The sequence below is a fragment of the Gloeophyllum trabeum genome, assembly GCF_000344685.1.
Source record: "Gloeophyllum trabeum ATCC 11539 unplaced genomic scaffold GLOTRscaffold_00002, whole genome shotgun sequence".
NCBI lineage: Eukaryota > Fungi > Basidiomycota > Agaricomycetes > Gloeophyllales > Gloeophyllaceae > Gloeophyllum > Gloeophyllum trabeum.
Genome location: NW_006920411.1, coordinates 801,420 through 819,900, shown reverse-complemented (window position 1 = coordinate 819,900; position 18,481 = coordinate 801,420). Strand labels below are relative to the sequence as shown.

Below are 18,481 nucleotides of genomic sequence, written 5' to 3'. Positions count from 1 at the left end.
CCAGGAATTCGAAAACCATGACTTCCTCTTGAGTCCCATCCACCACCGGCACTATGGCGGAGAACAACTACGCGCACCTGCTCCCGCCGAGCTGGAAGCCGCAGGTGACTGGGTGGCTGGCCGAGGACACGCCGTCGTTCGACTACGGCGGGTACGTCGTGGGCGAGGCGGAGCGCGAGGCGCACCTCCTGGGCAAGGGCGGCGAGGCGGCGGTCCTCGCGGGCGTGCCGTTCTTTACGGAGGTGTTCACCCAGCTTGGGTGCGAGTGAGTGGTGTCGCTTTGCTTTGCGTGTGAGGGAGGGACGCTGATGATGTGTGTGGGTGGTAGGGTGGAGTGGCATATGAAGGAGGGGGACGTGTTCGAGCCGGTGAAGCACGTCGCGACGGTGCGGGGGAAGGCGAGGCAGATCTTGCTCGGGGAGCGCGTTGCGCTGAACATGCTCGCGCGGGCGAGCGGGATCGCGACCAAGTGCGTTTGTCGGGCGTCTCGTTCTTCTGTGCACTCCGCTGTTGCTTACACTTGTTCCCGGCAGGTCGAAACGCATCCTGGACCTCGCGCGGAGCTACGGGTACGAGGGCATCATCGCGGGCACGCGCAAGACCACGCCCGGTGCGTCTCGCACTCGCGTCTGACTGCGTGTGTGCACCGTAACGCGCGTATCGCAGGGTTCCGGCTCGTGGAGAAGTACGCGATGCTGGTGGGCGGGATCGACCCGCACCGGCACGACCTCTCGAGCATGATCATGCTCAAGGACAACCACATCTGGTCGCACGGTGCGTCCGCCTCTGCTCCGTCAAGCCCGCCCTCTTTCCGACCCGAATTCGGTTCGAGGGGCTGACGTCCACTCCCCAGGCTCGATAACCGCGGCGATCCAGGCCGCGCGCCGCGTCGGCGGCTTCTCCCTCCTCCTCGAAGTGGAGGTCCAGTCCGAAGCCGAAGCCGACGAAGCCATCGCCGCCGGCGCCGATATCGTCATGCTCGACAACATGCCCGGGCCCACCCTCGTCTCCGTCGCGCGCCAGCTGAGGGAAAAGTGGGCGGGGAAGCGGCAGTGGAAGTTCGAGAGCAGCGGGGACGTTACGGAGGGGAATCTGAGGGAGCGCGCGGTGCCGGAGGTGGATATTCTGAGTACGAGCGCGGTGCATCAGGGGGTAAGGCATGTGGATTTCAGTTTGAAGATACAGAAGCCCAAGTAGGGAGGGACAAGTGTATGATTCCGGGTGTATCCTTATTCATAAAGATGTACGGAAACCAAGAGCCCTGTATTCCAAACAAACCACCCTACCCAATACCCACATCCCAACTTTTCCCTTTCCCTACACCAACCCAAATAGCCTTGCCGCATTACCTCCTCTGACGCCCTCGCGCTCCGCGTCGGACCACCCCTCGACGCCATCGATCGCCTCGAGGTTCTCGGTCACGCTCTGCCACTTGTCCGTCTCCGCGAGCGGGGGGAAAAACGGGTGGTCCGTGCCGAAGAGGAGGCGCGAAGAGCCGAGGGTGCGTTGCGCGGACTGGGTGCGGCGGTCCGCGCCCTGCATCATTCACATCAACATGACCATCTTACAGCGAGTACAGACAAGACAGAAGATACGCACCTTCTCATACGAATCCGCGCGCCCGACACACTCGGCCACGAACGCGAGCTCCTCGCGCCCGTACGCGACCGCGTCAAAGTACAGCTGCCCGAGGTACCACCGCGCGTCGTGCGCTAGGCGCTGCGCGACGGCGGGGTCGTGCGCGACGCACGACGCGAGGCGCGCGGAGAGCTGCGGGAGCGCGCCGCCCGCGTGCGCGAGGAGGAGGCGCAGCGATGGGTGCCGGTCGAGCACGCCTGCGAGGATGAGGCGGGTCGTTGCCTGGGCTGGGGCGTCAGCGTTAAGGCAGGAGGATGGGGCAGCGAGGGGCTCACGATGGTCGTCTCGAACGGAAACCCGAGCGCGAGCGGGAGGACGTGCCCGTTCTCCCGGTCGCCCCACTCGCTGCTCGGCACGCCGTAATGCGGGTGCAGAAACACGACCAGGCCCGCCCTTGCGAGCGCCGCCCAGACGGGCTCGAGCGCGGGGTCGTCGAGCCCCGCGCCGCGCCCGCGCGTGCCCATGATGACGCCGCGCAGGCGCGGGAGGGAGGCGATGTGCGCGACGGCGGCGAGCAGCGCGGGGACGGGGACGGCGGGGACGAGCGGGAGGAGGCCGAAGGCGTAGAGGCGGGACAGGGCGGGGGAGAGGGCGGGGGCGGTGGCGCAGTAGGCGTCGAGGTCGGCGTTGAGGGCTTCGGCGAGGGAGGGCGCTTCGGCGGCGGGGAGGAAGTCGAGCCACGGGTTGGCCGTGCTGGGGGGGGAGACAAGTTTTTGTTTCGAAGGAGAATAAAGAGCGGATGGATGCGCACCTGACGATGGAGACGTCGATGCCGTGCTTGTCCATGAACTTTATCTTTTCGTCGCGGTCCCAGTACTACAGACAACTCAGCTTCGATTTCACTTGGAGAAACTGCACGCATACCTGGGGGCCGACCGGCCGCCCGCCGCTGGGCTCATTGTCCAGAATGACGAGCCTCTCCTCCGTGCCCGCCCCGTCCGCGGTCGGCCTGGACAGGATGCGCGGCGCCGCCGAGCGCGAGCGCAACAGAGACGCATAGCGCGGGAGGTAGACGTGGGTGTGGACGTCGACGAGCAGCTTCCTCGTCGCGGCGCTCATCCTGGACGCCTGTAGCAGCCATCGCGAGTGGATTTGAAGTTCAACGCCGCTGCTTATCGTCGATCTCGATCGGCAGCCACAGCCACAGCCACACTGGTACTGCTTCCATCGCTAACCAAGATTATCCAGCATTTGTGTTGTTCTACTCTATGTACAGGCTATTACAGCGATAAATATTACCATAAATCCAGGAAGTCCCGACACCTAAAGCAACGTCACCAAACCGCCCACAACGCCCACCAGCACACTCCCCACACCTACCCTCCACCCCCGCGCCGCCGCGCCATTCCGATTCCCGCCCCCGCTCGCCCCCTGCGCCGCAAACACCACCGCCGCGCCCGGCCCGGGCACGCTCACAGTGCACCCCCCGGCGCCACCGCAGTCCACGCTGTACTCCCCCGCGCCCGCGCCCGCAGCCGGCACGAGCCGCCCGTCGCGCACGCCCCGCAGCGTCGCGTTCCCCCACGCGATGTCGTGCGCCTCGTTCGCGCTCGGCGCGCGCAGCGTCTTCACGGTCACGTTCCGCGCGCCAGACCCGAACGTGCCCTGCGGGACCGCGAAGCCCGCGGCCTGCCCCGACGCGTTGCGGTAGTTGAACAGCACGAGCGCGCGCAGCGCGTCGGAGGCGGAGGCGGAGGCGGCGTCGTACACGGCGTACGCCGCCTGCGCCGCGTCGCGCAGCGCGAGGTCCTGCACGCGCGTCCCGTTGGCGACGCCCAGGGCCGTGGACACCAGCAGGAGCGCGTAGTACGGCGGCAGCGTCGTCCACCCGTCGGGCGCGGCTTCGAAGAGGTTGTACGAGATGCCCGGTTCGCGCGTGTGCAGGTACGCGGCGGAGTACCTGCGTGCGTGGGGTTTTGTCAGCGTGGTCGAGGAGACGAGGCGAGGGAAGGGAGGAACAAGACGCACCCGACGCTGGCCATCTGCAGCGCGTAGTCCGCCGTCCACAGCGCCGCGCCGAACGTGTCCGAGATGCCCGGGATCCCGCCGCACGACGCCGAGTTGAACTCGCTCATCACCACCGGGCGCGTCGCCGCCGCGAGCCCGCCGGCCTGCCACTGCGCCAGCTCTTGCACTGGGCGCGGATATCATCAGTCGAGGAAGAGCAGAAGGGGAAGGATGGGGGAAGGGGGAAGGGGGAGAGGAGAGGCGCACCGTTCGTGTGGTTGAGGTAGTAGTCGAGCTGGTACTGGTAGCTCCCGAAGCAGTTGTTCTGCGGGTAGTGCTGCAGTCTACGAACGGTCACCGTCAGCCTCGCAACCGCACGCCGGCGGTCACTACGCACGTAATGTACTTGAGCACGTCCTGAAAGTCGCTCTGCCACCCCGAGGTGAGGAGCGCCTCGAGATCCTGCATTCAACATTCAATCTCGGGATCTGAGGGTGTGGGGGAAGGAATGACTATGACGCACCCAGTTGCAGCAGATCGTCGGGCCGGCGATGTTATGGTTCGAGAGGATATTGCCCGCGGACGTGTTCTGCAGGTTCGCAGTCGCCACATAATATTCCTACCGCCGTTCTTTCGTGTCAGTATCCGTTCCAGCGTGAGCTCCCTACCAGAAGACCCACGAATGGGAGAGGTGCTCACCCCGATGTAGTCGTTCACGGTATAGTTTGCGAGGTTCGGCCGCTGGTTGTGGGCCGAGTACAGGTCCGGTTCCTACACTCGCGCGCACGGGCGTTAATGATCGTTATGGGAGAAGGGGAGGGGAGGGGACGCACGTTACCGAGCAGGAACGCGTCCAAATACTCGCCGAGCCCGGCCTGCGCCGCGCCCGCGAGGAGCGGGGTGTTGGTATCATTCGGGTCGCGGAGCCCCAGCCCGAGCAGGTACTGCGCGCCGCCGCGCACGCTCCCGGCGACCGTGCTCAGCAGGGCGAACAGCGGCGGGCCGAACGTCACGGGCTGGTCGTTCGCGTTCGCCTGGGGGTTGGTGAAGTTGATGAGGGGCGAGGACTGGGCGGGGAGGAAGGAGCTGTCGTCCATCGAGTTGCCGCCGAGGCGGAGGCGGAGGGGGGCGGTGGAGGAGAGGGCGGCGAGGTAGGCGAGGAAGGGGGCGGGGATGGCGGAGGATGAGTTGCCGACTGGGGGAGGGGTTAGTGGGGAGCGGAGGACGGGGAGAAGGGGGGCGGACAGTAGTTGCCGACAAAGGAGAGCTCGAAGGAGATGCCGAGGAAGTTGGGGTAGACGGTTGTGTTGGAGGAGGGCGAGGACGGGATGGTGAGCGGCGTCGCGCCGAGCACGAGGGGCGCACAGGCCAGCGCGAGCAGCGAGTGGACGGCGAACATGGCTGGGGCTCAGGCTCGGGCTCGGGCTGGGGCTCGGGCTGGGAGGAGCGGGCGTGTCTCAGTCTGCGAGCAACGGTCGTGAGCAGAGGACAACAAGCAACGAAAGACGTGTCAGCGGGCGACCACACTCAGAGTGTCGTTATATAGCCTGCGGTATCGTCTGCCCGAATTTGCATGCCAGCGCGTTCGTCGCAGTTGAGCTTGCAGCATCAGGCTCAGTGACAGCAGTGGCCGGAGGAATCTCAGATCGGGCTGGGATGCCCTACACGCACATGTTCCCACGCCTCCAAGGATCGCCGCCATCGCACGCGACTCCAATCCATGGACGACGCCGACGCCGACGCCGACATCGACACCGACGCCCTCCAAGCCCAGATCGACATCTCCTCCTCCCTCGCCGACGACCTCGTCTCCTCCTGGATAAAGCCCAACCTCGCCTCCCCCGCCGCCGCGGCAGCACTCACCGAAGCCGACCTCCAGGAATACGTACGTCGTCCCCACAGGTAGCGTCGCCCCCGCTTATCTTCTCTTCTGGCAGGCAGGCTGATGGTGGGATAGACTCGGTGTTGGGGCGCCCTTGCCCGAGGCGAATGGTGTGAGCGGCAGGGACGGGATGAGGCTGAAGGGGCAGCTGCTGGGCAACGGGAAGGGGAAGAAGCGCGAGCGCGAGGAGGGCGAGGCTGGCGGGGCGAAGAGGCAGGCGGACGATGACGATGAGGAGGACAGTCGCGCGGGGGCGATCAGGAAAAAGGTCAAGGTGGATCCCTTCGCGGCGGGGAAGAAGAAAAACAAGAAGCAGGGCGCGCAGGGGCAGAGCCAGAGTAGCCCGGCTGTGAATCAAAATCCTAAGGCTTTGGACGCGCCTTCGGACAGAGCGAAGGGAAGCAGTGCGCCTACCGTTTCTGTCGCCAAGAACGGCGAGCCCTCCGCTAGCGCGAAGAACGAGCGAGCGAGCGCGGTCAAGAACTCGCCTGCTGGGGCTCCCTCGGGAGCGTCCTACCCTCAAGGAACACCCCCCACAATATCTCCCAACGGAAAACAGAAAATCTCCACCTCAGGTGCCCCTCCCCTTCTGTCCTTCATTTCGCCAGCACTGACCCCTCCTACACCCATCCCGCTAGAAACGAAACTCGACTCACCCAGCCCCACCTCCGAACGAAGATCCAACGGCCTCCCGCTGCTCAACCTCGACGGACCCCCTCCCGGCGGCGAAGGAAGTGATCACGCGAAGAAGAAACGCAGGCGGAAGAAGAAGAAGAATAAGGCGGGTGGGGAGGGAGCGTGAAAGGGAGGGGACGTGTGGTGATTTACGGGATTTGTATCCTCGGTTTGGTTATAATTCACTGGATGCATATTGGCCATCAACGGCGACGGAGCGATCTTGCGTGAAACTAGTATATGGATACGCCTGACTGACTAACGGTAAAAGTTGTCCTCTTCACAGGCTCCGAGCGTTGCAAGACAGCATTCTTACTCTGTAGGGTACGTGCCGATACGCTATGCCTCCCGATGTATTGACCGTAACTGCAAGTATGGAGGTCTCTCGTGGGTTACAGCTGCCAGGGTATCGTGCAGACCCGAATTCGCTCGCCGTCGACTATTACCATCTCGGACACTGTCACGCAAGCAAGCGCTCCTTGCCTGCCGCGGGACTTGTCATTCCTATTGACTCTGTCTGCATAGCGTTAGGCCTGCAGAGGTCCGCCGTCCACTCGCATTTCCACCACCTATACGTCTCCAGCTCAATATCCAGCTCCATCGTCCGATCCCTGATACGCTTCTCAGGGAACATCAGCGCGGACTCGGACTCGGACTGCGCGAGGGAGCGTGAATGGTCGGATTCGCGTGATGGTCGGAGCCGGGGTGCGCGCGCGCACAGCCCTCTCTACCCCTTTACTGTACCATGCTTAACAGGCGGTCCAGCTAGCAGATCGTGTCGTGTGGCGGTCCCGCGAGACTGCGCAGTGCACTACCGGCGGGACAGGGTGACGGTTGCCGTCTGTACATCTCTTCTGGGAAGTGGAACGGACAACCGTGCGCAAACGCAGGTCTTCGTTTCCAACCGCCGCTGTACCTCCCGGGGACTCACCGCGGTGCTGAAGCGTCAGCCCCGCAATCGCGATTCCCGCTCGGAATCGCGGAATCTGGTCCACTTGCGAGGACCAGTACCTAGCAGCGCTGGGATCCCGACAATTGCAGTTCTCCCTGTCCTCATGCAGAGTCAGGCATAGTCCAACGTGCATGTATCCGCGAAACGCACCATCCCTTTGCTTTGTGTCGATGCTCTTGACTATAACCGCATAGCTTCAGACTCTAGAGGTACGCTGCCCTGCCGCCCGCTCGCCCATCCACGCCTATACGTCTGCAGGTAAGTTCCATCCAGCGTCTTCTTCGCAATTCAGGCCTCAGGCTTTCTCCCACAATCTCGATTTCTCGGCGTGGACTGCGCGGGAGGAGCGGACTCTCGTGATCGGCGGAGCCGCCCATGCCACACAGCCCTCTTTACCCGCTGAACGTTGACGCTGGCTAGCATAGGCAGATCCTGTCAAGTGGCTGCGCCAACACCGGCGGCTGAGGTCCACTCCGAGAGCCGGCGGGGATGATATCCCGTTTGTCTGCCCTGGTCTCGTATAGAATCTGGTATGCGCTCGCTCATCGCGGATTTGTTTTATACTGACGTGAGGGCTACAGTGATCAGTCGTCGAGCTTGGCGCGCAGTTTCCCTAGTCTGCATGTCGCAACTCTTCGTCTCCTTGAATGTGCCTGCATCGCTTTAGATGGACGGAGGTCTGCCGTTCCTCATTGCGCGAGCCTATATATCTGCTACGCGCGTCCGAATCGTCAGCGGGCCACGCTCGCTTTGTCGGGGATTCGCGATCCGCGATAATATACAGACTTGGACACCACAAGCCTCGATCCCTGGTACGCTTCTCAGGCGGACTGCGAGAAGAGCGCAAAGTGATCGTCGGAGCCGGAGGGGAGGTGCTGCAATGTCAACGCCCGTGGCCACACACAACCCGCTTTACCTGCTTAACAGCCGGTAGGTAAGCAGATCCTGTCAACGATTTCTGTGGCTGTCCCGCAACGCTACACTACCGGCGGTTCATAGCTGTAGTGGGCAGGGAGAAGGTTACAGTCTCTTGTAGGGGAGGTGGAGCTGACAAGTGTATATTCTCGTGCATCCGGACACTGCGTTCCCATGTTCGTAACAGTCATAAATTGGTCCGTCAGAGATAAGGGAAGAGACTAGAGAAAGTGCGTGTGTATGTACAAGATGATCCAAAGAAGTCCGCAACTCCAAACATATTACAGGGTGTCTACGTATACAGCAAGGGGAATGATAAATATCGTACATGTGCGTGAACGGAGATAAGTTATGCAACGGGGAAGAGGTATCGCGCTGCGAGCGTATCAAGAAAAGAATAGACAACATCTGCAATCGTACAATCATGCAAACCGGGGTTGAGGATACAGACTCCACGGCCCCTCATCTCCCGGATGATCTCCTGCTCGTGTTGGCCCTCCTCGCCGAGGGCCTGGGACTCTGGTGCGAAGAAGACCCTCGGGGCCGGTGCTGCTGCTGCTGGGGCGACTTCTGCCCCGCACTACCGCTATTCTGTCGGGAGGAGCCATGCCGGTGGTGCGTGGGGTGGGGGATAACCTGGCGGCTCTGATTCTGATTCTGGCTCTGGCTGCGAGACTGGCTGTGGCGGGTATTCGACCGGGAGACGACCCGGCTCGAGGACTGGCTCTGGCTCTGGCTCCGGCTCTGGGATTTCTTGGGTTTGCTCGTGCTGGGGCCCCTGCTGAGGAAGGATAGCCCGAGTGCGGAGGTTGAGCCCTTCTTCGTCCTGCCCTTCTGCTGGCGCCATGCGCGGATGGCCCGCGCCTCGCGCATCTCGCGGATCCCCTGCCGTCGCAGCTCCTCGTCGCCCGAGAAGGTGCCCCGCCACTTGACGAGCCACCCGTGGATGGTCGACGCCGGGGGCTTGATCCTGCGGCGTCCGTGTTCGTCGTACTGCGTTCACAACTGTGTCAGTGGCTGCTGTGATCGTGCATTGTCCCTGGATGTGCTCACCGACTCCCACTCGATTTTCACAGGCAGGACCATCGGACGTAAGTGCAGCGTAAGTGGGTGTCAGAGTGGAGAGGAAAGAGGGAATGGATAGGAAAGATAGCAGGACTGCTGCTGCGAGGACGCCATGCAGCGTGTTTGCGGCGTCGGAGCCATGAATAGAGCTCCGGGAGTTGCCGGGTGTACATAATGAGCATGGTCGTTGCGTCGTCGTGCCTTTGTCGGGGCGTCTTCGGGCAGCTATGGCTGGACAGTCGATATTTCATGTCGACGAGCGATGTACCTTGGCTGAAGACCCGTTCCTTGTCGCTAAGCGGGGGCTGTTGGTGCATCGTCATCGAGCGTCGGAAGTGAGTTCGAGCCTACAGCATAAGAAGGCTATGCTATGACCGCATAGTTACAGCAAACGGTTGTTTTAGGATCTGGGACGTAGATTCACTTCTCCATACACGATCGACAGGTCGGAGGGTGCTAGCGTGACGGATCATTTGTTCTGTAGCGTGCTCATCATCACCGTCGACTGGAAGATTGGCCGGACAGTCAACGTCCGATGTAATGAGACTGCACAGAGTACAGGTATAGCACGCTGGTGGTTCACCTAACCAAACAACTTCGGGCGAGTATGAACTGGTTCAGCAATGCTCCAGCGCGTTTCGTACAGCTCCCTGGCGGCAAACGAGCAAGGGCCGGGCGAGAGAGTCGTCCGATGGCGTTGAATCCGTCCAAGTTTCCTTTTCGGGCCGACGATGCAATGCTGCGCGTGGTGGCAGTGCGTGCACGTGTCGCTGTCGGCGTAGATTTCCTCGTATGACAGGGACTTTGGCTGTCCAGCTTCCCTTCACCGCCATAGCGCACTTTCGCTTTTCGACCGGTTTCGCGACGCCATGACTCAGGAGGGGCGGGCTCGGAAGGTGCTACAACCGAGCGCATGTCGGCGAGCTAGTGCGTCCGCCGCTGCTGCACGGTGGTACAAAAGTACGGCCCAAGATGGCATCTCCTCGTCGAAGACATAGCAAGTTCGTCCACGGCTCGCTATGGGGTGGAAGAACGTCTCGACCATCATCGAAGGCAGGCTCTTCCTTGGCAAGTCAGTATAAATAGTCCCCTTCACTGCTTTGCGCTCGTCTCTGATCTTGCTACTTCCCCTTCCTGCGCTTGCGTCGATCTGACACGCTATGCAGTCTCTCGGCCGCTCGATCGACGCGTGCCCTGAGCGAGCGGCGCATCACGCACATAGTCTCCGTGTGCACCGAGCCTATCCCCTCTGACCTGCCCGAATCCGGCATCAGTCAGCTGCGGATCCGAGTCGAAGACGTCGACTATGCGGACCTGCTGATACACCTTCCCTCTGCTGTCCGCTTTATCCATCAGGCGCTGCAGGACGGGGGAGTGGTGCTGGTGCACTGTGTGCAAGGTCTATCTCGGAGTGCAGCGGTGGTTGCTGCTTATCGTGAGTTTCTCTATTGTACCTTTGAATTGGTGGAATTTACCTGCTCTCTCTAGTTATGTACTCGCGGCGTATAAGTGCTACAGCTGCGTTGGAAGAGGTACGACGAGGTAAGAGTCCCGCGGTAGGTCTACGTCGTCGCCGTCTTACCCGACACTGCAGCCCGCGAACAAACCTGGGTGAATCCCGGCTTCCAGGAGCAGCTGGTTCTCTTCGAGTTGTGCCAGTACAATCCGACACCCACCAATGGAATCTATGTTACCTGGAGGCATCAGATTACTCACCGCCTGGCTGCCCGACGCTAACGGGTGAGACCTATGATTCACTATGGGCTTCAAACGGATACTGACCATGTGTCAAGGGGACAGTTTTAAAATTTGCTTTCGTTTTCTCCTGCTTTGTTTTGTCTGCTCTTTGGTCTGCGTAGTGTATTTTTAGTGTACCGTTGCTTAATCTCGCATATACTGTCACACTATTCGATAGACTCACCCATGTATCCTAACGCGGGGCTTGATAGTGGGAGGCGGGAGATAGAATTCATTTGTCAGCGGTGTGTTATTTATTCACGAGATTTGACATACGCATTCAGGCTTCGAACTTCCCCTCTTCTTCCTAGATGCGTCTTGTCCTTTATCAGGCTGATATATGCATGTCTCGCCCGTACGTGGCCACGAAGCAGCTCAGGGGACAGCTTCATAAACATCCAACGACGGAGGTGAAACAACGAGGTAATATCGAGGGTTAGCTGGCACTTCCACCAAACAAAGTGCTGCATAGTATTTCTCGTACACGGCCAAACCTGACAATTGACCTTGCATTCCGAGATCTCAAAGGAGATCTCTCGATCGAATCGGGGGATTCAATTGAGGAAGAAGTCTTCCGTGCACGCGGGAGCCACGCCGGCTGACGACAGGGCGTCTGCACCCGTCCCTGGCCTCGCAGTGTCGCAATGAGACTTTCTATACCCCAGCGCGTCCCCCACACCCAACGCTCGACTGAGCCGTCTTCCACTCCTTTGATCTTTGTTTTCTCTGCTGTTCTGCTTGGGGGATATGGGACTCAACACTTTCACGGCGGCCGTGCATATTACGCCAGGTAAGTCACTTGTTGTGTTTTCTGAAGGATGAGCGGGATGCTGAGCTGCGTGCCTGAAGTCGTCATCAAGACTTTCCTTGCTCATTCGAAACGCAAGGGGAAGAAATTTATTGACGGTGATGCAGAGGTTGCTACGGACGACATCTTCTTCGACGAGTATGTAGTGAAGCCAGCCCCGAATCCAGCTAAGCCTATGCTAACCCACAATACTCAGGGCTTTCCATATTGTCAAAGCTTTCTTGGATTTGGGGACATACAACACGATCGAGTCTTTCCAGGCCTTGTAACCATTCCAACTCTTCGGACCATGCGCGCTGTACACTAACCTGAACTCATAGCACGAACACCCATGTACCTGCCCCCCCATGGGCCGCCGTCGCGCCCGTCGTCGTCCCCCTCAAGTCATGCAACCGCGCCGCAGATGTCCTTATTGACTGGTTCGGCCCGGAAGACCTCGAGGCCGTTGTGGGGGGCGAGAGGTGGTGGCAGGTCCGCGGCCTAGACGGGATCGAGGCGGAGTGGGTCACGGAGAAGGAGTATCTGTCGGCTGATGTGCCTGGTGGGGGAAAGAAGAACAAGAAGGATGCGGCGAGTAATACCATCAAGCAGATGGAGCATCTGGAAACTGTTATGGTACGCGTGTGAGTCTGGTCGGCTGGTTGTTACATTGCTGACAATGTGGTGCAGCTCTACGTGCCTGGAGGTAGGTTCACTTTCAACTATACGCTATCTTCAGGATTGACGTTGAATGAACAGGGGGCTATTTCTTCGGTTCTATCAGTGGGTTTTGTACCTGTTCGCCTGAGGTGTTCGGTTGTTGATCTCGGACCCTGCTCTAGATACCCACAGGTATCAGGTTATTCGATATGGTGGGAGCTCTCCAGGCAGCCCTCATTCGTTACTAATGATCTCGAACAGCCAGGAAGATGAAAGGTCGAGCGTTCGTGACCAATTACCGGTGCGTTATCAGCGACACCCTCCCCTACCAGATATTGATACAGTAAAACAGTAAAGCTCCACAATACCCCTGGCCCTGCCCTCTGCACGACGTCCTGGCATCTTGTTTGTGGTTAGCCTTTACCTCGCGTCCTTCCACTGACACTCTACCAATCAGACCTCTACCTTATCGAACCCCCCGAGGGCGCCCCCCACAAGCCCGTCCATCCGAGTAAGATCGTCTTCGCAGGCGACTCCGCCGGCGGCGGGCTCTGCGTCGCCGCACTGACAGTCATCCGCGACATGGGCCTGCCCATGCCTGCCGGCGCGGTGCTCATCAGCCCCTGGGTCGACCTCACGCACAGCTTTCCCAGCGTCATGCAGAACATGCCTACTGTAAGTGATGTATGTGCTGTGCTCGCGAGGTTGATTATCTAAGTTGATGGCGCTAGGATATTATACCTGCGCATGGGTTCATGGCGAAGCCGTCGCTGGTGTGGCCGGTCGCGCCCGTGCCCCCGCCGGAGGGGCGGGTCATCCGGACGAGGACCAACCCGCCGCCGAAGCCGGGACATGCGGATGATTTGAAGAGGGACGAGGGGGGTAGTGGGGAGGGGCGTCCGGATGGCGAGGTCGAGTCGCAGAGGGAGATGGTGGCTTCTGGGGATGATATGGTGTCGCCTTCGCCGGTGCCTGCGGAGCAGCGGACGGGAACGGGGCAGGTAGGGGAACATGCTGAGGAGGGAGCCAAGGACGACGCCTCTGGTAGTGCTAATGGGCAATCTCCTACGGAGGCAAATACGAGTTCCCAAGCGCCTGGCCGCCGGAGTTCTGAAGGGGAGACACGGCGGGACACGTCAAGTGTTCACACATATAACACCGACTTGATGGAGCCCTCCCCGCCGAAAGTCCTTATGCACAACCCCGACGAGACGCCCCTCGAGCTCCGCGCGCAAATCCAGATATACGCTACGAACGAGTGAGTGCGGGTGCACTCGCACTTGCCCTTAACCCTTGAGCTTACCTTCGTATTCGTATTTCAGGCAGCTCACGCACCCGCTGGTGTCACCGATCCTCCAGGGCTCCCTGGGGAACCTTTGCCCGCTGTATATCCTGGTGGGGGACGGGGAAGTTTTGAGAGATGAGGGTGTGTATTTGGCCCATCGGGCGGCGCACCCGGATGAGTACCCTGTGAGGCATGGGGTGCTCAAGGCGGGGAGAAGGCAGAAGGAGAACGCGGAGAAGTATCGCACGCCGACGAAGGTGGGTCTTTGTTTATGGTTGCTAGCGCGCAGGAACTGAGCCGTGCATTGGGATAGGTCCATTTGCAGGTGTATGATGGTAGGTACAACTGAACAGGTATTGAGCATTACTGACTCCGTATAGGAATGTGCCATGTCTTAACGGTCTTCACCTTCACGGACAGCGTAGGTCAACTTACCCTCCTTGGATGTATGAAGCTTATTGAATCTCTGTAGGCCAAGTACGCATATCGTTCTATTTCGCAATTTATTCGGCATGTCACCATCCGATCGGAAGAAGAGGTCGCGAATAACGCGTTCCCCGAGCTGCACAAGCCTCCTACAGAAGTTTCCCTTGGCGACGGTGATTCCGACGACTTCCACAGCCGACGACCCCGTCTGGGAGAATTGAGGGGGAAAACACCAAAGGAAGCCCTAGACAAAGTTAGGTCGACGGTAGACACCCCGACGGAGTTTGAGCTGTTTGATCATAATAAGGCGATGGCGACAAAGGAGGTGAATAAGGGACAGGCGGACTTCGTTCCTGGTGCGTCAGAGGTGGAGGAGGCGTTGCGGAAGGTCGCCCAGGGCGAGGTAGGGCTCGCATACGTGATCGTTTCTGCCGGATCTGATCAGTTGTGATACCTAGGAGGATGTACCAGACGTTCTGATGATCCGGGAACGCGTCGATATACACGGGAAAGTGAGGGCTATGGAGCCGAGGGAAGAAGTCGAAGCGCTCAAGCTGAAGCCGTCGGAAATCGGGGTGATCAAGGAGGACCCCTGTAGGCGGTGGTTGACAGGGCAGGAACTCTGGGATAAGAAGTTCAGGCGTCAGGCGATCGGCGTTGTGCGACGGAGGCGCAAGTACGAGGCGAGGGCCGAGGAAATGCTGGCGAATGCCAGGGCGCAGGGTCTCCAACTGGCTGAGGATGGGTCTGTGGTGAACTTGGCGGTGTCGCCTTCGAGGTTGTCAATCCCGCCGGAACACCGCGAGATGCAGTCTGAGCGTCGGTGGGGTCCCTTGGACTTGGAGCGGGAGACCCCGCCGCCGAGTGCAATCTGCAAGAGACGGGATACGGTGAGAGACTCTAAGGCATTTACTGCTCGATCTCGCTCTGATCCCGGTCCCCCGACTTAAACTAGCCTGAAGCGCTTGCGCTCATCAAGAAGAGTATATACTACTCGGCGCCGTCTACCCACAGGACGATGCCTAAGCTGAAGGTGTCGGACGCAGTGAGGGCTGCTTTTGACCCCAACGATCACCCGACCCACGCTCCGCGGCAATCCGTGTCGGAACAACAACTGACGCAACGGGCGCCCATCCACGGTTTGTCCATCTGGACTGCAATTTTGACGTGCGCATTTTACTTGGCCTTCTGCGTCTTCCGAGATACTTACTTGATTACAGCATCTTCATGCGGAAGAGTTCACAGAAAGCGCGGGACGGGCGGGATAAGGCGAAGCATGTCGCGAAGAGCGCGCACGGGAAACTCCCGTCACCGTCTTCGTCGTAGACCGAATGTGATCTCAGGCGGGCGTCACATATATAGAGGACTCAAGATCTAAGGAGGACAGTATGGTCTATATAATATTAATCTAGTCGGTGAGCATCAGTTCTGTTGATGTACAGCGGGAAATTTCTGCGGTCTTGGATACGATATCATATCACTCGCATTATAGTGCGATTCTGTTTGACTTCGGCCCTCTTTTCGACATGACATCTGTCGAGTGATGCATGCATGCACACCCTCGAGGAGAAGGTGAGGACGGAAGCATCATCCGTGAGAGACGGTTTGTAAGCAATCAGTCGATTTCTTTAACCCTCCGCCCTTTGTTCTGCGTCGCGCTTGGACCACCTCATCCTCCAACTGGCCTTGTAGTTCCTCAGGTATGTGCAAAGTAACGGCAAAACGACGTGTCGTTAGGAGTGCGCTAACGATTGGCGAAATTTAAGTATCTGTCTACTTCAAAATGCGTGAAGTCATCTCCGTGCACGTTGGTCAGGCTGGTGTCCAGATCGGCAATGCTTGCTGTAAGTATTCAACGACTCGATGATCCCTGCGCAGCGCGGATCCATTCGAAAGATATGGGCTATGCGTGGCTTGGAGTCTTCTAGCGTAGCGTATATGCGGGATACTGATATATGCGGTCCTGCAGGGGAGTTGTATACTGTAGAGCACGGGCTGAGCGTGAGTTTAACCGTAGTTCCCAATTCTCATCCGTCCTAATGGCATTTTGCCTTAGCCGGATGGTCGTTTGATTGAGGGTGCAGGCCCTACGAAGCGTAACGATGATGGATTCAGCACCTTCTTCTCCGAAACTTCGTCGGGCAAACACGTCCCCCGTTCGCTCTACGTCGACCTGGAGCCGAACGTGATCGACGAGGTACGAAGCGGTACTTACAGGAGTCTGTTCCACCCCGAGACTATGATCACGGGCAAGGAAGATGCTGCCAGCAACTGTGAGTGCTCCACCTCAGTCTTAAGTTTCTTTTGACTGATAACTGCCACCAGACGCTCGTGGCCACTACACCATCGGCAAGGAACAGATTGACTTAGTCATGGACAAGGTCCGTCGGCTCGCTGACAACTGCAATGGTCTGCAAGGCTTCTTCGTCTTCCACTCCTTCGGTGGTGGAACTGGGTCTGGGTTCGGTGCTCTCATCCTGGAGCGTCTGTCGACGGACTATGGCAAGAAGTCCAAGCTTGAATTCAGTGTCTACCCCGCTCCTACGATGGCCAACTCCGTCGTCGAGCCCTACAACTCTGTCCTGACGACCCATACTACTTTGGAGCACTCTGACTGTTCGTTCATGGTCGACAACGAGGCCATCTACGACATTTGCAAAAAGAACCTTGGGATCTCGTCGCCCAGCTTCACGAACTTGAACAGACTGATCGCCCAGGTCGTCTCCTCGATCACTGCTTCTCTCCGGTTCGATGGCTCCCTGAACGTCGATCTGAACGAGTTCCAGACCAACTTGGTGCCGTGAGTAGCAGGAGCAGGTTTCGTGCGGTTCTTCGCTAATAAGCAAACCAGTTTCCCTCGTATTCACTTCCCCCTTGCCACTTTCGCCCCCATCATCTCTGCCGAGAAGGCTCACCATGAGCAGAACTCGGTGGCGGACATGACCTTCTCTTGCTTTGAGACTGGCAACCAGATGGTCAAGTGCGATCCCAGGGAAGGCAAATACAGTAAGAGACTTTTCCCGACGAATCGGAGATCGGTATTGACAGCAGCATATAGTGGCTTGTGCACTGCTGTACCGTGGCGATGTCGTCCCAAAGGATGTGAACGCCGCCGTCAGTGTCATCAAGACCAAGCGTACCATTCAGTTCGTGGACTGGTGTCCAACTGGCTTCAAGCTTGGTATCTGCAACGAGCCTCCGGCTCACATCCCGGGCGGTGACCTCGCGAAGGTGTCCCGCAGCCTTTGCATGCTCTCTAACACGACTGCGATCTCGAGTGCCTGGAGTCGTCTTGACCACAAATTCGACCTGTTGTACTCGAAGCGGGCTTTCGTCCACTGGTACGTCGGTGAGGGTATGGAGGAGGGCGAGTTCTCCGAGGCACGTGAGGACCTTGCCGCGCTGGAGAAGGACTACGAGGAGGTTGGTATTGACTCGGCAGACGTTGAGGAGGCGGGCGAGTACTAAGCGGAGCGCTTTCGTTGTTTGTTGTCTCTTTCCTTCTGGTCGCTCCGTTGTCGTAGTCCGCTTGTAATCGTCCCCTTCTTGTCATGATTTTTACGTTACGTATATCCCCCTTTCCTTTTTACCTTAGGCATAATCATACCAGGAACTCATCATATATATTCTTCGCATGCGCATGTGGCCTACTTAGTATACAGACCATGAGGACCTTGAGATTTACATTGACAACGTTCCAGCAATCGGCGAAACGATAGAGAAGTTTGAGATTTTCCGCACTCAGCAGCCGCTCCACGGCTTACTATCATTAGCCCAACTCAATATCGTTTCTCGTTTTCATTTTCTCGGGCGCACTGGCACCCCTTCTGCCGACGCGGCGACACGGAGAAACCCGAAGTTATTGAGCGTGCATTTTCTGGCGGATTTCTCGTCGCATGCTAGACACTGCTAGACACCACAGCTGTCAGATAGCTCGTGCTCATCCCACGTGCTGTATTCTATGGCGGACTGGGACGGTATGTGGCAGTATCAGCAGGGTCACTATACTGGCCCTGCCCTAGCTCAGTAGTTGCAAGGGTGCCAGAACACAACTTAGTGCGCGTCCAACAGCGCGTCACAACAAGCCAAAACATATCGTATTAGGCAAGACATAAGCAACCGAGAGCCTGGAACATCAGTACAGCGCATGGCAATTGAAAGTCCGCCCCAGAGAAACGAGAGAAACAGCTCGAGGAGCTGTTTCTCGTTTTCTCGTTCGCGCTGAGATCCCAAGTCCGATGGCCGTTCGGCAGGGACCCCGAAAGGCTTCAGCGCACTGAGAAAATGAGCGAGAAACGCTTATTGAGTTCGACTACTGGGGGGGTTCTGTAAAAGTCAGATTTTTTACAGAACTCCGAAATCTCAAGAAGTACGCTACAGGGAGCTTAGCGGATTGGTACGTATATGCCTTCTATACCTTACAGACGATTTGTGAAGTAATAATTGGCTCAAGTTTGCCCCTTTTTGAATGGGAGGCTGAACACCGTCCAAAGTGCCCCCTGTAAGAGGTCT

General features: G+C 58.8%; 8 protein-coding genes across 8 annotated transcripts; 5 read left to right on the top strand and 3 right to left on the bottom strand.

The window, feature by feature from the left end:
• Positions 1 to 38: 38 nt before the first annotated feature.
• On the top strand, positions 39 to 1,635 carry GLOTRDRAFT_109513 (nicotinate-nucleotide diphosphorylase). The gene is made up of 6 exons (XM_007863926.1): positions 39 to 265; positions 329 to 469; positions 534 to 610; positions 667 to 774; positions 854 to 1,536; positions 1,600 to 1,635. Exons 1-5 carry the CDS (start codon positions 54 to 56, stop codon positions 1,195 to 1,197), a joined length of 882 nt encoding a protein of 293 aa, XP_007862117.1. The 5' UTR covers positions 39 to 53; the 3' UTR covers positions 1,198 to 1,536; positions 1,600 to 1,635.
• Positions 1,318 to 2,721, bottom strand: GLOTRDRAFT_70130 (amidohydrolase 2; the record flags this gene model as incomplete). Its single annotated transcript, XM_007863925.1, has 5 exons — positions 2,503 to 2,721; positions 2,390 to 2,454; positions 1,914 to 2,331; positions 1,600 to 1,860; positions 1,318 to 1,536 (listed from the first exon to the last, which is right to left on the bottom strand). Exons 1-5 carry the CDS (start codon positions 2,695 to 2,697, stop codon positions 1,318 to 1,320), a joined length of 1,158 nt encoding a protein of 385 aa, XP_007862116.1. The 5' UTR covers positions 2,698 to 2,721.
• A 180-nt stretch (positions 2,722 to 2,901) lies between these two features.
• GLOTRDRAFT_70128 (uncharacterized protein) lies at positions 2,902 to 4,984 on the bottom strand (the record flags this gene model as incomplete). Its single annotated transcript, XM_007863924.1, has 8 exons — positions 2,902 to 3,538; positions 3,607 to 3,772; positions 3,853 to 3,929; positions 3,983 to 4,047; positions 4,109 to 4,204; positions 4,285 to 4,356; positions 4,419 to 4,780; positions 4,831 to 4,984. The coding sequence occupies 8 exons, from the start codon at positions 4,982 to 4,984 to the stop codon at positions 2,902 to 2,904; spliced, it is 1,629 nt and encodes a 542-aa protein (XP_007862115.1).
• A 298-nt stretch (positions 4,985 to 5,282) lies between these two features.
• GLOTRDRAFT_136008 (uncharacterized protein) lies at positions 5,283 to 6,260 on the top strand (the record flags this gene model as incomplete). The annotated part of the gene is made up of 3 exons (XM_007863923.1): positions 5,283 to 5,487; positions 5,543 to 6,042; positions 6,106 to 6,260. Coding segments are annotated over exons 1-3 (837 nt in total), but the record flags the coding sequence as incomplete, so codon positions are not given.
• Positions 6,261 to 8,157: 1,897 nt separating this feature from the next.
• GLOTRDRAFT_136007 (uncharacterized protein) lies at positions 8,158 to 9,108 on the bottom strand. Its single transcript, XM_007863922.1, has 2 exons — positions 9,063 to 9,108; positions 8,158 to 9,002 (listed from the first exon to the last, which is right to left on the bottom strand). The coding sequence occupies exons 1-2, from the start codon at positions 9,093 to 9,095 to the stop codon at positions 8,472 to 8,474; spliced, it is 564 nt and encodes a 187-aa protein (XP_007862113.1). The 5' UTR covers positions 9,096 to 9,108; the 3' UTR covers positions 8,158 to 8,471.
• A 978-nt stretch (positions 9,109 to 10,086) lies between these two features.
• GLOTRDRAFT_70126 (phosphotyrosine protein phosphatases II) lies at positions 10,087 to 11,121 on the top strand. Its single transcript, XM_007863921.1, has 5 exons — positions 10,087 to 10,146; positions 10,241 to 10,509; positions 10,563 to 10,616; positions 10,669 to 10,814; positions 10,868 to 11,121. The coding sequence occupies exons 1-4, from the start codon at positions 10,094 to 10,096 to the stop codon at positions 10,809 to 10,811; spliced, it is 519 nt and encodes a 172-aa protein (XP_007862112.1). The 5' UTR covers positions 10,087 to 10,093; the 3' UTR covers positions 10,812 to 10,814; positions 10,868 to 11,121.
• Positions 11,122 to 11,491: 370 nt separating this feature from the next.
• GLOTRDRAFT_136005 (alpha/beta-hydrolase) lies at positions 11,492 to 15,454 on the top strand. Its single transcript, XM_007863920.1, has 18 exons — positions 11,492 to 11,601; positions 11,661 to 11,757; positions 11,816 to 11,884; positions 11,940 to 12,234; positions 12,289 to 12,304; positions 12,358 to 12,381; positions 12,441 to 12,470; positions 12,520 to 12,559; positions 12,611 to 12,663; positions 12,716 to 12,933; positions 12,990 to 13,516; positions 13,581 to 13,800; positions 13,857 to 13,878; positions 13,924 to 13,964; positions 14,016 to 14,372; positions 14,428 to 14,859; positions 14,925 to 15,136; positions 15,190 to 15,454. Exons 1-18 carry the CDS (start codon positions 11,559 to 11,561, stop codon positions 15,293 to 15,295), a joined length of 2,802 nt encoding a protein of 933 aa, XP_007862111.1. The 5' UTR covers positions 11,492 to 11,558; the 3' UTR covers positions 15,296 to 15,454.
• A 176-nt stretch (positions 15,455 to 15,630) lies between these two features.
• Positions 15,631 to 17,679, top strand: GLOTRDRAFT_54671 (tubulin alpha). The gene is made up of 7 exons (XM_007863653.1): positions 15,631 to 15,669; positions 15,736 to 15,813; positions 15,939 to 15,970; positions 16,026 to 16,242; positions 16,295 to 16,769; positions 16,821 to 16,975; positions 17,028 to 17,679. Exons 2-7 carry the CDS (start codon positions 15,753 to 15,755, stop codon positions 17,435 to 17,437), a joined length of 1,350 nt encoding a protein of 449 aa, XP_007861844.1. The 5' UTR covers positions 15,631 to 15,669; positions 15,736 to 15,752; the 3' UTR covers positions 17,438 to 17,679.
• The last annotated feature ends 802 nt before the right edge of the window (positions 17,680 to 18,481 follow it).

Coding starts and splice junctions, on each gene's coding strand:
- GLOTRDRAFT_136007 (XM_007863922.1), bottom strand. CDS start 9,095: ATGGTCCTGCCTGTGAAAATCGAGTGGGAGTCG. Junction 9,003..9,062: donor TGAAAATCGAGTGGGAGTCG/GTGAGCACATCC, acceptor TTGTGAACGCAG/TACGACGAACACGGACGCCG.
- GLOTRDRAFT_136005 (XM_007863920.1), top strand. CDS start 11,559: ATGGGACTCAACACTTTCACGGCGGCCGTGCATATTACGCCAG. Junction 12,471..12,519: donor GTATCAGGTTATTCGATATG/GTGGGAGCTCTC, acceptor GATCTCGAACAG/CCAGGAAGATGAAAGGTCGA. Junction 13,517..13,580: donor CAGATATACGCTACGAACGA/GTGAGTGCGGGT, acceptor TTCGTATTTCAG/GCAGCTCACGCACCCGCTGG.
- GLOTRDRAFT_70126 (XM_007863921.1), top strand. CDS start 10,094: ATGGGGTGGAAGAACGTCTCGACCATCATCGAAGGCAGGCTCTTCCTT. Junction 10,147..10,240: donor GGCAGGCTCTTCCTTGGCAA/GTCAGTATAAAT, acceptor CACGCTATGCAG/TCTCTCGGCCGCTCGATCGA. Junction 10,617..10,668: donor GTTGGAAGAGGTACGACGAG/GTAAGAGTCCCG, acceptor CCGACACTGCAG/CCCGCGAACAAACCTGGGTG.
- GLOTRDRAFT_109513 (XM_007863926.1), top strand. CDS start 54: ATGGCGGAGAACAACTACGCGCACCTGCTCCCGCCGAGCTGGAAGCCG. Junction 266..328: donor TTCACCCAGCTTGGGTGCGA/GTGAGTGGTGTC, acceptor TGTGGGTGGTAG/GGTGGAGTGGCATATGAAGG. Junction 775..853: donor CAACCACATCTGGTCGCACG/GTGCGTCCGCCT, acceptor TCCACTCCCCAG/GCTCGATAACCGCGGCGATC.
- GLOTRDRAFT_54671 (XM_007863653.1), top strand. CDS start 15,753: ATGCGTGAAGTCATCTCCGTGCACGTTGGTCAGGCTGGTGTCCAGATC. Junction 16,243..16,294: donor GGAAGATGCTGCCAGCAACT/GTGAGTGCTCCA, acceptor AACTGCCACCAG/ACGCTCGTGGCCACTACACC. Junction 16,770..16,820: donor TTCCAGACCAACTTGGTGCC/GTGAGTAGCAGG, acceptor TAAGCAAACCAG/TTTCCCTCGTATTCACTTCC.